The sequence below is a fragment of the Thalassophryne amazonica genome, chromosome 6 (genome assembly GCF_902500255.1).
Source record: "Thalassophryne amazonica chromosome 6, fThaAma1.1, whole genome shotgun sequence".
Classification (NCBI taxonomy): Eukaryota; Metazoa; Chordata; class Actinopteri; order Batrachoidiformes; family Batrachoididae; genus Thalassophryne; species Thalassophryne amazonica.
In genome coordinates, this window is record NC_047108.1 from 25,345,859 (window position 1) to 25,359,352 (window position 13,494).

At 47.9% G+C, this 13,494-nt stretch overlaps 1 protein-coding gene across 1 annotated transcript in view; it reads right to left on the reverse strand.

The window, feature by feature from the left end:
- cfap74 (cilia and flagella associated protein 74) overlaps positions 1 to 13,494 on the reverse strand; it is a 434,220-nt gene that overhangs the window by 81,049 nt on the left and 339,677 nt on the right. Inside the window, 1 exon segment of the mRNA XM_034171458.1 lies at positions 8,103 to 8,158. Within this exon segment, the coding sequence (XP_034027349.1) occupies positions 8,103 to 8,158 (56 nt within the window).

Below are 13,494 nucleotides of genomic sequence, written 5' to 3' on the forward strand. Positions count from 1 at the left end.
CCAACATTGAATTCCCGTGAATTCGATCCCTCAGGCGGCACTGCATTAAAAACCGACATCATCGTGTAAAGGATCTTACCACGTGGGTTCAGGAACACTTCAGAAAACCATTGTCAGTTAACACAGTTCGTCGCTACATCTACAAGTGCAAGTTAAAACTTGACCATGCAAAGTGAAAGCCATACATCTGTTGTGTGGGCCGCTGAAGAGGAGGTACTGCTGGTCCACCACCAGAGGGCGCCCTGCCGGAAGTGCGGGCTTCAGGCACGAGAGGGTGTAGCCGCCTCACGGGAGCAGCCGGGAATGACAGCTGTCTCTCATCACCACCTGACAGCTGTCACTCATCACCACCTCATCACCATCTCCATAAAAGCTGGGCAGCAACTCCACCTCCCTGCCGAGATATCGTTCTACCTCTCAGGTAAACTGCTCAGCTGTATTGTGACAGTTTTTTGCATCGGTACTTTTTCAGCTGGTGAGTGCTTGCAGCTGAAGGCTGGGTTTGTGGTACATGGAGGGCTGACAGCTTCACTCCCCACGCCAAACTCTGACAAGTACTCACACGTTTCTGCACGTGCCTAGTTTCTGGATTTGAGGTGGAGGTGTTTGTCCCTCCAGAAGAGGAACTGTGTTTTGCTGAGTGTTTGCTGGGTGTGCGCACACCCACCATTAAACTGTTTCTGCTTCCTGCCAGCAGTACCAGATCTGACAGCTGGAGACGGTGGCCACCTGGGGACTCAGGAATTGGCGGCTCCGGTGTGCTCCGGATCCGTGGGCAGTGGAAATCGTGTGGGACCCGGCTCTTCTCTGGACAGACGTCTTCTATCCTCGAGCCTGCCCACACGTCACCTTTGTATATTTGACTTGATTCTAAATCTGCTATTGTCTGTATTCCATTGTGCACATTCACAACATTAAATTGTTGTCTTTTGGTTCATCTATTGTCCATTCATTTATGCCCCCTGTTGTGGGTCCATGTTACTACACCTTCACAACAACATCAACAACATCCAGAAACGCTGCCACCTTCTCTGGGCCCGAGCTCATTTGAAATGGACAGATGCTGTCATGTTTTCACCCTGACTGAGGCTTTGATCCTGTTTTTTCCCCTTTCTTTTTTCCACCGTCTAATTCCGCTTTGAGTTATTAGTTTATTTTCATATTGGGTTTATTCTGTGTTCTGTTTTTGTTTGCCACTGTGTTTCTTTGTAACTTTGTATACTTCTGCCATGGTTCAGTTCCATTCTTGTTTTGTTCAGTCAGTCAATGTTTTCATTGTTTAGTTATCTGCTTATTTTTGCTGTTCACATTGCTGTTATCTGTAGTACCTTAATGTCAGGCTATCTTGTAGTCTCTGTTCTGTTTTTCTTATAGTTTATTTCTCAGTCTGTTCAAGTTTAGTTTTGTCATAGTGCGTAAATTCCTATTATTCTCTGATCAGTTTTTATGTAGTTTTTCTTCTGTGTTTATCTTCTGGTTTGCTTTTCTGTTCTGTTCTAGTTTGTATTGATCATTAGTTGACCACACCCCCCTTCCAGGTCATTCTGCCACCACATGCACCTCGCTATCCAATTACCACCTGTTCTTATTTAAACGTGCTTCTCTTCACTTCCTCCCTGCTCGTTTGTTGATTTCAATCACTTACCAGCACTTTGTCTCATCCTGTTTATGCCAAGCCGTGTTTTTGACTCTGCTCTGTGTACCGGATCCTGCTTTTTGCCTCAGCTTTGATAACCCTGTTTGCTCATGTACTGACCCTGCTTGTTTTTGACCACGTCCTCTGTCTCGCCCCTGCCTGGTACTTTTGCTCCGCTGACTGCTTTCCTGTTACCGAACCCTTGCCTGAATTAAAGACCATCTTTTACTCATACGCCCTGTTTGAGAGCCTGCATTTGTGTCCAGCCTCTGTCTGTGCCTCACCTCCACTCAGCCTGACAGACGCAAAGTGGAAAGGTGTGCTGTGGTCTGATGAGTCCACATTTCAAATTGTTTGTGGAAATCATGGACATCGTGTCCTCTGGACAAAAGAGGAAAAAGACATTCCAGATTGTTACCAGCGTTAAGTTCCAAAGCCAGCATCTGTGATGGTATGGGGGTGTGTTAGTGCCCATGGCATGGGCAACTTACACATCTGTGATGGCACCATCAATGCTGAAAGGTACATCCAGGTTTTGGAGTAACACATGCTGACATCCAAGCAATGTCTTTTTCAGGGACGCCCCTGCTTATTTCAGCAAGACAATGCCAAGCCACATTCTGCATGTGTTACAACAGCGTGGCTTCGTCATAAAAGAGTGCAGGTACTAGACTGGCCTGCCTGCAGTCCGGACCTGATGCCCATTGAAAATGTGCAGCGCATTACGAAGTGCAAAATATGACAACGGAGACTCCGGACCGTTGAACAACTGAAGTCGTACATCAAGCAAGAATGGGAAAGAATTCCACCTGCAAAGCTTCAACAATTAGTGTCCTCAGTTCCCAAACACTTACTGAGTGTTGTTAGAAGGAAAGATGATGTAACACAGTGGTAAACATACCACTGTCCCAGCTTTTTTGAAACATGCTGCAGGCATCCATTTCAAAATGAGCAAATATTTGCACAAAAACAATAAAGTTTATCAGTTTGAACATTAAATATCTTGTCTTTGTGGTGTATTCAATTGAATATAGGTTGAAGAGAATTTGAAAATCATTGTATTCTGTTTTTATTTACATTTTACGTCCCAACAACATCCCAACTTCACTGGAATTGGGGTTGTACTATAAAGTTATTTTCCTTTTAACGTCAGCAGTTTTAGATTCTTTTTTATTCAAAATTGTTGAATTTTCGTATTTGCTGAGAGCTGCGCCTCCCCTTGGGTTGTGCAATCACTGGGCTAACTGCTGGAATGCTGTGCAGCAAGACTATTACTGTCTTTCTGTATGTCGCTATTAAAATGGTCAAACACTTTGGCTGTATGAACTTAAATTCCATAGTTTAGCTGATGTAGATAATGTGCAGTGTTTTTTGTCAACAGCTGTATGTGTGTAATGTGTTTCATGTGCTGAGTGATCATAAAAAGGCTCCAAAAAAGACAGTTCTCCTGCCTCATGTTAGGGGGCACTAGTGATCCCACGGATTCTTCTTGCAGCATCTCCTCAGCTCCAGAATAAGTGACAGCAAGCTACAAGAGCAGCCGTTCATTTATTTTTTCTTCTCGCCTGGACTTTACTTTCAGAATGGAGGATTACATATCCAAACTGAAACAATTTTCTAAACTGCACTTTCAATCGAAGCAGGAGGTAATAATTAAAGGACGACCAACATCATACATAGTTAAAAGATTTGCTTCAGACAACATAAGAGCCGCTCTTTTCAAACGGAGTAGGACACACTTAAAGTCTGGCTGTGTGGACGCCCACTAAGAAACTGCCTTTTCAACTTTTCATGCCTTATTTTCTCAACTTGAAACAATGTCTGGACTCAGATGGGATATTGTAATCTGAAGAATTTACAAAGAAGTCTCATCAAACACGAGGGTCGACCACTCATGTAGCTGTCACAGCTAACTGTTTATTATTTTTTATAGTTGCAAGTTATTTATTTTTGTATCCACATAATATTGGAGTCCCTGTGTTGCGCTACAGACCTCTAGTGGTTTAATTGGGTAGTGTCAGTAAATAGTCACGTGTCTAAATTAGTAAGAATGAGGAGGAGCTTCTGGAGACGGCAGACACAGACACGAGGAACAATGAAGAAAAAGAAGTTGAAAAGTAAAGATTTTGACTTAAGAAAATAATTCTAGCCACTCCTAAATGTTGGTGTAGAGGGTGCACATGGTACGTGAGATTATTTTTGTTGAATGTGGATGTTTAATTTAATTTTATGTACAAGTTGACCAAATATGTATATTTTTGTTTGTCTTTGCTGTAGTTTTTGCACGGTGTGGTCAGAAGACGCCTTATTGTAAAAATAAATGCTGACAAACCATCAGTTGAATGATGGCTTTATCTGCACCCAACAAAAAACCTATTAGGAGCAGCTACAACTCACATTCAAAGCCAGAAGACTCCAAATATACAATCTGAACAGGACTGATGAAGGATGACTTTATTCCCTGGCAGTGATCTCCACTGAGACAGAGACACTTTTAAAACTGAAGAAAGATAAGGAAAATTTTCACAAGTAAGTCATCGATGCTTTTGTTCAGAAGGAGCGGCACATGGACTTCATTGATAAGTAAAGGTAAGACCATAACATTTTTTTTTTAATGAAATGTACTTTTTTGTGTGCTACAGTTTGTATGTGTAAAGAATGCTGATATGAGATTATAAACATAACCTGTTAACTGCTGCCAATCAAACAGTGAATAAGCTGTTTGAGCAGGTGATGAACTTTGAGCAGGGTGATGAACTCATAAGGAAACCTGCACCCTCTCGGCTCTTTTTGCAATACTTTGGACACCACTGGTTTAAGGCATTTTGTTCAGAATAGTAGTGTTATTAAGTGTCATGGGCTGCCTTTGTTTGCCTCCCTGTCCTGTCTGTTTTTAACTTCGTTTGTGGTTTGTGAGTTTTTCCCCCAGATGGCGCACTCAGATCCGAGGAACACCTACTGCTCATCACCGCCACACCTGACGGCTCATCAGCAGTGAGCTACCAAAACTGAGGCTTTCAGCTTATTCACTGCCAGATTCTTGCCTTGCATCCTGATCGTGAAGCTTCCATGACCTTGATCTCGTCTTTCCTGAAGCTCCCATACACTCTGACAAGCTCTCCGCAGCTCGTTCCAAGGTAACCTGGCCAAGTCTAATTTCCGTATTAGAGCTCATTAGTTTTTCTGGTGTTTCCAGACACTTCCCTGCACGGCTTCTATGTCGCTTATGCTCCTGGCTCCACGACTATCTGCACCACGTCACGCTGGAATTCTCCGGCTCTCAGCTACAGAACGCGTAGCTCTGCCACGCTTCAGTTAGGTTCCTTCACGTTCTGTGAGATCCCACTCTCACACTGTTCCTGTCAGTGATTGTGCTTCACTAAGAACTGTTTTTAAGAACTGGCACCAAGAATTGTTCCAAGAACTAGTACCAAGAACTATTTCCAAGAACTGTTTTCCTAGAATTGTTTGAACTCTGATATTGAACCACTAAGAACTTTCCAAGTCATTTTCTAAAGTCAAGTCCTGCTTTATTGGAACTGTGTCACAAGACGCAAAGCACCTGACCTCTGACCTCTGAAGATATTCATGAACTGTGAATGATTCCTGAACAGCAAACCTTATTTTCTAGACTGTGAACATTATGAGGTCTGTTAGAAAAGTATCCGACCTTTTTATTTTTTTCAAAAACCTGATGGATTTGAATCACGTGTGCTTGCATGAGCCAACCTTGAACCTTCGTGCACATGCGTGAGTTTTTTCACGCCTATCGATTGCGTCATTTGCTTGTAAGCAGCCTTTGTGTGAGGATGGGTGTTGTCTCTCGTCTTTTTTTCTTTGCAAGGAAAATGGCGGAACGACTGGAGCAGTGCGACTGCATCAAATTTTGCCAGAAACTGGGCAACAGCCAGGTGGAAACCATTGGGATTATTCAGACGGCTTTCGGTGACGATCCTATGGGCATCACACAGATTAAGGAGCAGTACAGCCGGTTTAAAGACGTCCGCACAACGGTGGAGAGCGAGCCACGCTCCGGGTGGCCATCAACATGCTGAAATGACCAGATCATTTCCAAAAGTGAACGCTGTGGTGATGCGGGACCGTCGTGTGACTATCCGAGAAATTGCAGAAGAGGTGGACATCACTTTTTTGGCACATTCCACTGTGACAGAAGATTTGGCCATGAAAAGAGTTGCAGCGAAATTCATGCTGATGGCTTCGGCACACAGCTGATGGCGGAGCAAAAGCGCCACCGTGTTGAAGTCTCACAGGACATGTTGTGACATGCCCAGCTCTTCCACAATTCGGAAGATTCAGATGGCTTTCGGTGGCTTTTCAATCGTGTGACTATCTGAGAAATTGTGGAAGAGCTTTAAAAATACTGTGGGCCCTATATTCCACCTGGCACAATGCAGCAAACAGTGCAGCCAAGTCATTTCCATGGATGCCATTGGATGGCAGCATGTGTGAGTGACGCGTGATTTTTGCTCCACAAATATCTGAATAACTTGACAAATATTGTACAACTTTTGGATTGCTTCTACTGAATTGTTCGTGAAACATTGGCGAAAGCTTACAATCCGAAAAAAGCTATGGCTGATAACACAAGACAACATAAAAAGGACTCGGAAGCTGATGCCGGTGGAAACGCTGCAGTCATGAATGAATTGAAAACGTTAAATGCTAAAATAGACAATAAATTTGAAAGTCTGCATCGAACAATGGAGAGACTAATTAAAGAGAGTCAAGACAAAATGAAGATGAACTTGGAAAAAACTGCGAAGGAAATGCGAGACAATTTGGAGCTGGAGGTGGGGATAATGAGTGCAAGAATGAAGAGAATGGAGGCGCAACTTGCCAATAAATGTCTAAAACCAGGATTTGATCCTAGTGTGTCGCTCATCATAATGGGCCTGCCACAGGAGGACAATGAGGATCTATTGTCTAAAGTATTGGATTTGTTACGAGATGGCCTTGATTGCAACCTGGTGTCCACTCCAGCTGCGGTCGAGCAGATCCGCGTGCAAGGCACTAAACCCAGCCTGGTGAAGGTGGAGCCGCCGCCAGCGGAGGCAAAAGGTGGCTGTGCTACGACGCAAAGCTAACCTTAAAGATAAGGAGCGATATCGGGGGTTTTTTGTGTCCTCGGCTAAATCTTATGCGGAAAGGCTGGTGGAGTTAAACTTTAGGACCTTTTTAAGAGACTGGAGCCGGAAAAGACTTTTATGTGACTGCAAATGGGTGTTTGGTCAAGCGCAGTGCGAGTCAACCCCGAAGGAGCATGGTGTGAGGGATATGCGCCCAGCTCGTAAGTACTGACTTTTCTTTAGTCCAGTGGAATATTAATGGATGGACAGAATCAAACTGTGACCTGCGTAAGGCTTTACTATATTATGTTGATCCTGATTTTGTTTCACTAAACCAGATGCATTTGTCTTGTCAGAACATTGAACTGAGTGGATATACAGTATTTTGGATTTTAGCAAGGACACTGTAGGTAGTTGAACCCCATTCCACTAATGTGAAAGTACCACTACCGGTGCCTTTTGCTTTTCTGGCCATTGGGGAAAGCAAAAACAGCAATGCAATAGTGTTTTGAAGGCTCAATCTGGTAGATTTCTTTTTTGAGATGAAGTAAAGGGTATGTACGGTGGAAAATTGTAATAAGTTTGAATTTATCTACATGATCTGCAGACAGTTTTATTTTGACAGTTTGACATAAGGTCAAGTGGGGGGGGAGTGTTGGCTTTTTAAATATTTGAAAGACACTGGACTCATCGATAGGATTTTGTACTGTTATAACGGACTGATGCAGAAGGTGGCAGCAATGCAACAATAAGGATGCCGGCTGCCGTTATCCTCCATAGAAGAAGAGAGATACGTTTGATTTGTTCACAGGGGTACGTTATGACAGCGGATCACATTTCGGCATTTACAAAATGCCACAAAAACAATGAAATAATTCTAATTAAATAAAAGTACTTAATTTAGTCATATTTGCAGTCAGTCTGGGTAAATTGTGGAACCCACTGATTGTTCAGCTAACAAGAAGATAACATTAGCCAATTAAACTGGTGCACTAAACACCACAGAAGAAGAAGGGTTCACAGGCACGTTTGGAGAAGCAATGCATTTACCGAGTGGGCCAACCTGTAATGAAAATAAAGGTTTCAAAATAAAGGTTTTAAAAATTATTCCCCAAAATTTTCATAAAAAGGATGCACATCACTGTGCCATGTGCAAGCCACATCCGAAAGCTGAGGCCGATCTGACAAACAGAGAGATATGCGAGCCACATACTCGCACTCACACAGATGCTTCTTGCTTTATAGACAGATGTAAGTAACAATAAGCAAATCATGTTTCAAATGTGACACTACCTGTGGTCATTGTTTTTATTTGTGAGCTTATAACTGTGTGACAATCTGAGTAATTTCTTGAGAAATGCTGATGAGAGAAAGGATACATCCAAAGATTCCTTGGAAATGTTCTGGACTGTAAGCATTTTAATCACTTTCTCCCCTAAAGACAGAAGAAATATAAGCACCATCTTAAAATCAAAGAAATACAGTAGTGTAGAGTAGTAGAATAATAGTAGGCGCTATATGACTAAAAAGATTAATCCAGGTTTTGAGTATATTTCTTATTGTTACATGGGAAACAAGGTACCAGTCGATTCAGTAGATTCTCCCAAAACCCAACAAGACCAAGCATTCATGATATGCACACTCTTAAGGCTATGAAATTGGGCTATTAGTAAAAAAAAAGTAGAAAAGGGGGTGTTCACAATAATATGAGGTCTGTCCAAAAAGTATCGTACCTTTTTATTTTTTTCAAAAACTATATGGATTTGAATCACGTGTGATTACATCAGCCAAGCTTGAACCTTTGTGCGCATGCGTGAGTTTTTCCACGCCTGTCGGTTGCGTCATTCGCCTGTGGGCAGGCTTTGAGTGAGCACTGGTCCACCCCTCCCGTCGGATTTCTTTTGTCTGAGAACTTGCTGAGAGGCTGCCGCTTTGCTCCATGAAATTTTTTTCAGAAACTGTTAGAGACAGGCAGTTAGAAACCATTCGATAGATTCAGTTGGATATCGGTGAAGATTCTGTCAGCGTCATGCGGATTATGGACTGTTAAAACCTTTTTAAAAACCCACAGCGGCGGAGGGCGCGCGGCGCGCCGAGCGGCCATTTGACAGGCTGGATCGACCAGATCATTTCCAAACTGAACTGTTGGGAAAGTGTAGTGACACGGACCCACAACAGGGGGCGCAAATGAACGGTCAATAGATGAGCCAAAATATAACAATTTAATGTTGTGAATGTGCACAACGAACATACAGACAGTCTCAGAATATCACAACAGTCAATACACAAAGGTGACGTGTGGGCAGGCTCGAGGATAGAAGACGTCTGTCCTGAGGAGAGCCGGAACCACACGATTTCCACCGCCCCAGAACCTGGTGAATACTGGAGCCGCCAAGTCCCGAATTCCCAGGTGATCACCGTCCCCGACTGTCGGATCTGGTACTGCTGGCGAAGAACAAAGACAGTCAAGTGTGGGTGTGTGTACACCCAGTAACAATAACGGTGGGAATGCCACCTCCACCTCTCACTCAATAACTTGCAGAGTACTGAAGATTCCTCAGGGAAAAGAGTGCCTTCTAGCGCTCTCTCAGCTTCCACTGACAGCGGTACCGGTACTCCTGCAAACACTCACAATATACAAACAATATTGCAAAACGGCTGAGGATATTACCTCCAATGAAGTATGATATCTCGGCAACGAGGTGGAGATGACGTCTGGTCTTTATGGAGTGAGATGATGTTGAGTAGATGGGTGACAGCTGTCAAGAGGTAATGAGCGACAGCTGTCACCCCCGGCTGTGTCCATGGCGGCAGCACCCTCTCGTGCCTGAAGCCCGCACTTCAGGCAGAGCGCCCACTGGTGGTGGGCCAGCAGTACCTCCTCTTCTGGCGGCCCACACACAACAGGACCCCCCCCTCAACGGGCGCTTCCTGGCGCCCGACCCGGCTTGTTGGGGTGTCGACGGTAGAAGTCGGCCAGGAGGGCCGGATCCAGGATGAAGCTCCTCTTCACCCAGGAGTGTTCTTCAGGTCCATACCCCTCCCAGTCCACCAAGTACTGGAACCCCTGACCCATCCGACGGACGTCCAGGAGCCGGCGCACCGTCCAAGCCGGCCCCCCGTCGATGATCCGAGCAGGAGGGGGCGCCGGTCCGGGTGCACAGAGGGGTGAGGTGTGATGAGGTTTGATACGTGACACGTGGAAAACCGGATGGATCCGCAGTGAAGCCGGGAGTTGGAGCTTCACTGCGGCAGGACTGAGGACTTTGAGGATCTTGAAGGGGCCAATGTACCTGTCCTGAAGTTTCGGGGAGTCCACCTGGAGGGGGATGTCCTTTGTGGAAAGCCACACCTCCTGCCCGGGCTGGTAAGCAGGGGCCGGGGATCGCCGGCGGTCTGCATGGGTCTTCGCCCTCGTCCGGGCTTTCAACAAGGCAGAGCGGGCGGAGCGCCACACCCGACGACACTTCCGCAGGTGGGCCTGGACCGAGGGCACACCGACCTCTCCCTCCACCACGGGAAACAACGGGGGCTGATACCCCAAACACACCTCAAACGGGGAGAGGCCGGTGGCCGAAGACACCTGGCTGTTATGCGCATACTCGATCCAGGCCAGATGGTTACTCCAGGCCATCGGGTGCGCGGATGTGACGCAGCGGAGGGTCTGTTCCAGTTCCTGGTTGACCCGCTCTGCCTGTCCGTTCGTCTGTGGATGGTACCCAGACGAGAGGCTCACGGTGGCCCCCAGTTCCCTGCAGAAGCTCCTCCAGACGTGTGAGGAGAACTGGGGACCACGATCTGAGACGATGTCGGAGGGTATCCCATGCAGACGGACAACGTGGTGGACCAGGAGGTCTGCTGTCTCCTGGGCTGTTGGGCGCTTCGGGAGGGCCACGAAGTGGGCCGCCTTGGAGAAACGGTCCACTATCGTGAAGATGGTGGTGTTGCCCTGGGACGGCGGGAGGCCCGTGACGAAATCCAGGCCGATGTGGGACCAGGGGCGATGAGGCACCGGTAGCGGCTGGAGGAGTCCTTGGGCCTTCGTGTGTACTGCCTTGCCCCTGGCACAGGTGGTGCAGGCCTGGATATATTCCCGGACGTCTGCCTCCATAGACGCCCACCAGAAGCGCTGCCGGACAACTGCCACGGTCCTTCGCACCCCTGGATGACAGGAGAGCTTGGAACCGTGACAGAAGTCCAAGACTGCAGCTCTGGCCTCTGGTGGGACATACAGACGGTTCTTCGGACCTGTTCCTGGGTCCGGGCTCTGTGCCAGGGCCTCCCGGACGGTCTTCTCCACATCCCAGGTGAGGGTGGCCACGATAGTGGACTCAGGCAGGATGGGCTCCGGTGGATCCGACAGTGCAGTTTTGACCTCCTCTTCGTGTACCCGGGACAAGGCATCCGACCTCTGGTTCTTGGTCCCGGGTCGATAGATGATCCAGAAGTCAAAACGCCCGAAGAACAGTGACCAGCGGGCTTGCCTGGGGTTCAGCCCTTTGGCGGTCCTGATATACTCCAGGTTCCGATGGTCAGTGAAAACCGTGAACAGCACAGACGCTCCCTCCAACAGGTGTCTCCACTCCTCAAGAGCCTCTTTCACCGCAAGGAGTTCTCGATTGCCGACGTCATAGTTCCGTTCAGCCGGGGTCAACCTGCGTGAAAAGTAGGCACACGGGTGAAGAACCTTATTGGTCTCTCCGCTCTGGGACAGCACGACTCCTATCCCTGAGTCAGAGGCGTCCACTTCAACCATGAACTGGCGGCTAGGGTCGGGCTGCACCAAAACTGGCGTAGTAGAGAACCGTCGTTTCTACTCCTTGAACGCGGCTTCGCACCGATCCGACCAGGTGAAGGGGACTTTTGGAGAGGTCAGGGCTGTCAGGGGGCTAACTACCTGACTGTAGCCCTTAATGAACCTCCTATAGAAATTAGCGAAACCGAGGAACTGTTGCAGCTTCCTACGGCTTGTTGGTTGGGGCCAATCTCTCACCGCCGCAACCATGGCCGGATCAGGGGCGACGGAGTTGGAGGATATTATAAACCCCAGGAAGGACAAAGACGTGCGGTGAAACTCGCACTTCTCGCCCTTCACAAACAGTCGGTTCTCTAACAACCGCTGCAGGACCTGACGTACATGCTGGACATGGGTCTCAGGATCCGGAGAAAAGATGAGAATATCGTCCAGATATACGAAGATGAATCGGTGCAGGAAGTCCTGCAAGACGTCGTTAACCAAGGCTTGGAACGTCGCGGGGGCGTTGGTGAGGCCGAACGGCATGACCAGGTACTCAAAGTGACCTAACGGGGTGTTAAATGCCGTCTTCCATTTGTCTCCCTTCCGGATCCGAACCAGGTGATACGCATTTCTAAGATCCAGCTTAGTAAAGATTTTGGCTCCATGCAGGGGGGTGAACACGGAATCTAACAATGGCAACGGGTATCGGTTGCGAACCGTAATCTCATTCAGCCCCCTGTAATCAATACATGGACGAAGTCCGCCATCTTTCTTGCCCACAAAAAAGAAACCTGCCCCCATCGGGGAGGTGGAGTTCCGGATCAGCCCGGCAGCTAATGAGTCCCAGATGTAGGTCTCCATTGATTCGCGCTCAGGTCGTGAGAGGTTGTACAGCCTGCTGGATGGGAACTCAGCGCCTGGAACCAAATCAATGGCACAATCGTACGGACGGTGCGGGGGAAGGGTGAGTGCCAGATCCTTGCTGAAGACGTCAGCAAGATCGTGGTACTCAACCGGCACTGCCGTCAGATTGGGAGGGACTTTGACCTCCTCCTTAGCCTGTGAACCGGGAGGAACCGAGGATCCTAAACACCCCCGATGGCAGGTTTCGCTCCACTGAACCACCACCCCAGACGGCCAATCAATCCGGGGATTGTGTTTCAACATCCATGGGATGCCCAAAATCACGCGGGAGGTAGAAGGAGTTACAAAAAACTCAATCTCCTCCCGATGGTTTCCAGACACCACCAGAGTTACTGGTTGTGTCTTGTGTGTGAGTAAAGGGAGGAGGGTGCCATCTAGTGCCCGCACCTGCAATGGCGAAGGAAGCGCCACCAGAGGGAGCCCTACCTCCCTTGCCCATCTGCTGTCTAGCAGATTCCCTTCTGACCCCGTGTCCACCAGTGCTCGGGCTTGAAGGGTTAAATCCCCGCTCAGGATTGTGACTGGGAGTCGTGTGGCAATTTGTGTGTGTCTCACTTGAATGTTTTGACCCCCCCTTAGCCCAGTCTCTAAGGGCGAGTGTTGTCGTTTTGGCCGTTTGGGGCAGTTTCTCTGTGTGTGCTCAGTTGAGCTGCAGAGAAAACACTCTCCACGGATCAGCCTCCCCATTTTGGCCCTGTGCGTTTCCCTAACAACGTCAGCAGGGGGAGCTGTTGCCCCACAAAGCGCTGCGGCTGTGGAGCGTGGGGAGGGCGGCCCCTTTTCGAACCCGGAAGGGAGAGGGGCGGCGCGTATCCGGTCACGTCCTTCGCCTCGCTCCCGACGGCGTTCCTCCAACCCATTGTCTAACCGTATAACGAGATCGATAAGCCCATCTAAATCCCGCGGTTCCTCCTTAGCTACCAGCTGCTCCTTCAGAACCAACGACAGTCCGTTTATGAAGGCGGTGCGGAGCGCAACGTTATTCCAGCCGGACCTCGCAGCTGTGATGCGGAAGTTGACTGCATAAGCGGCTGCGCTCTCGCGTCCCTGTCTCATTGACAGCGGTCTCTCCTCTGTTAGGGTGATCAAACACTGTTCTGAACTCCCCC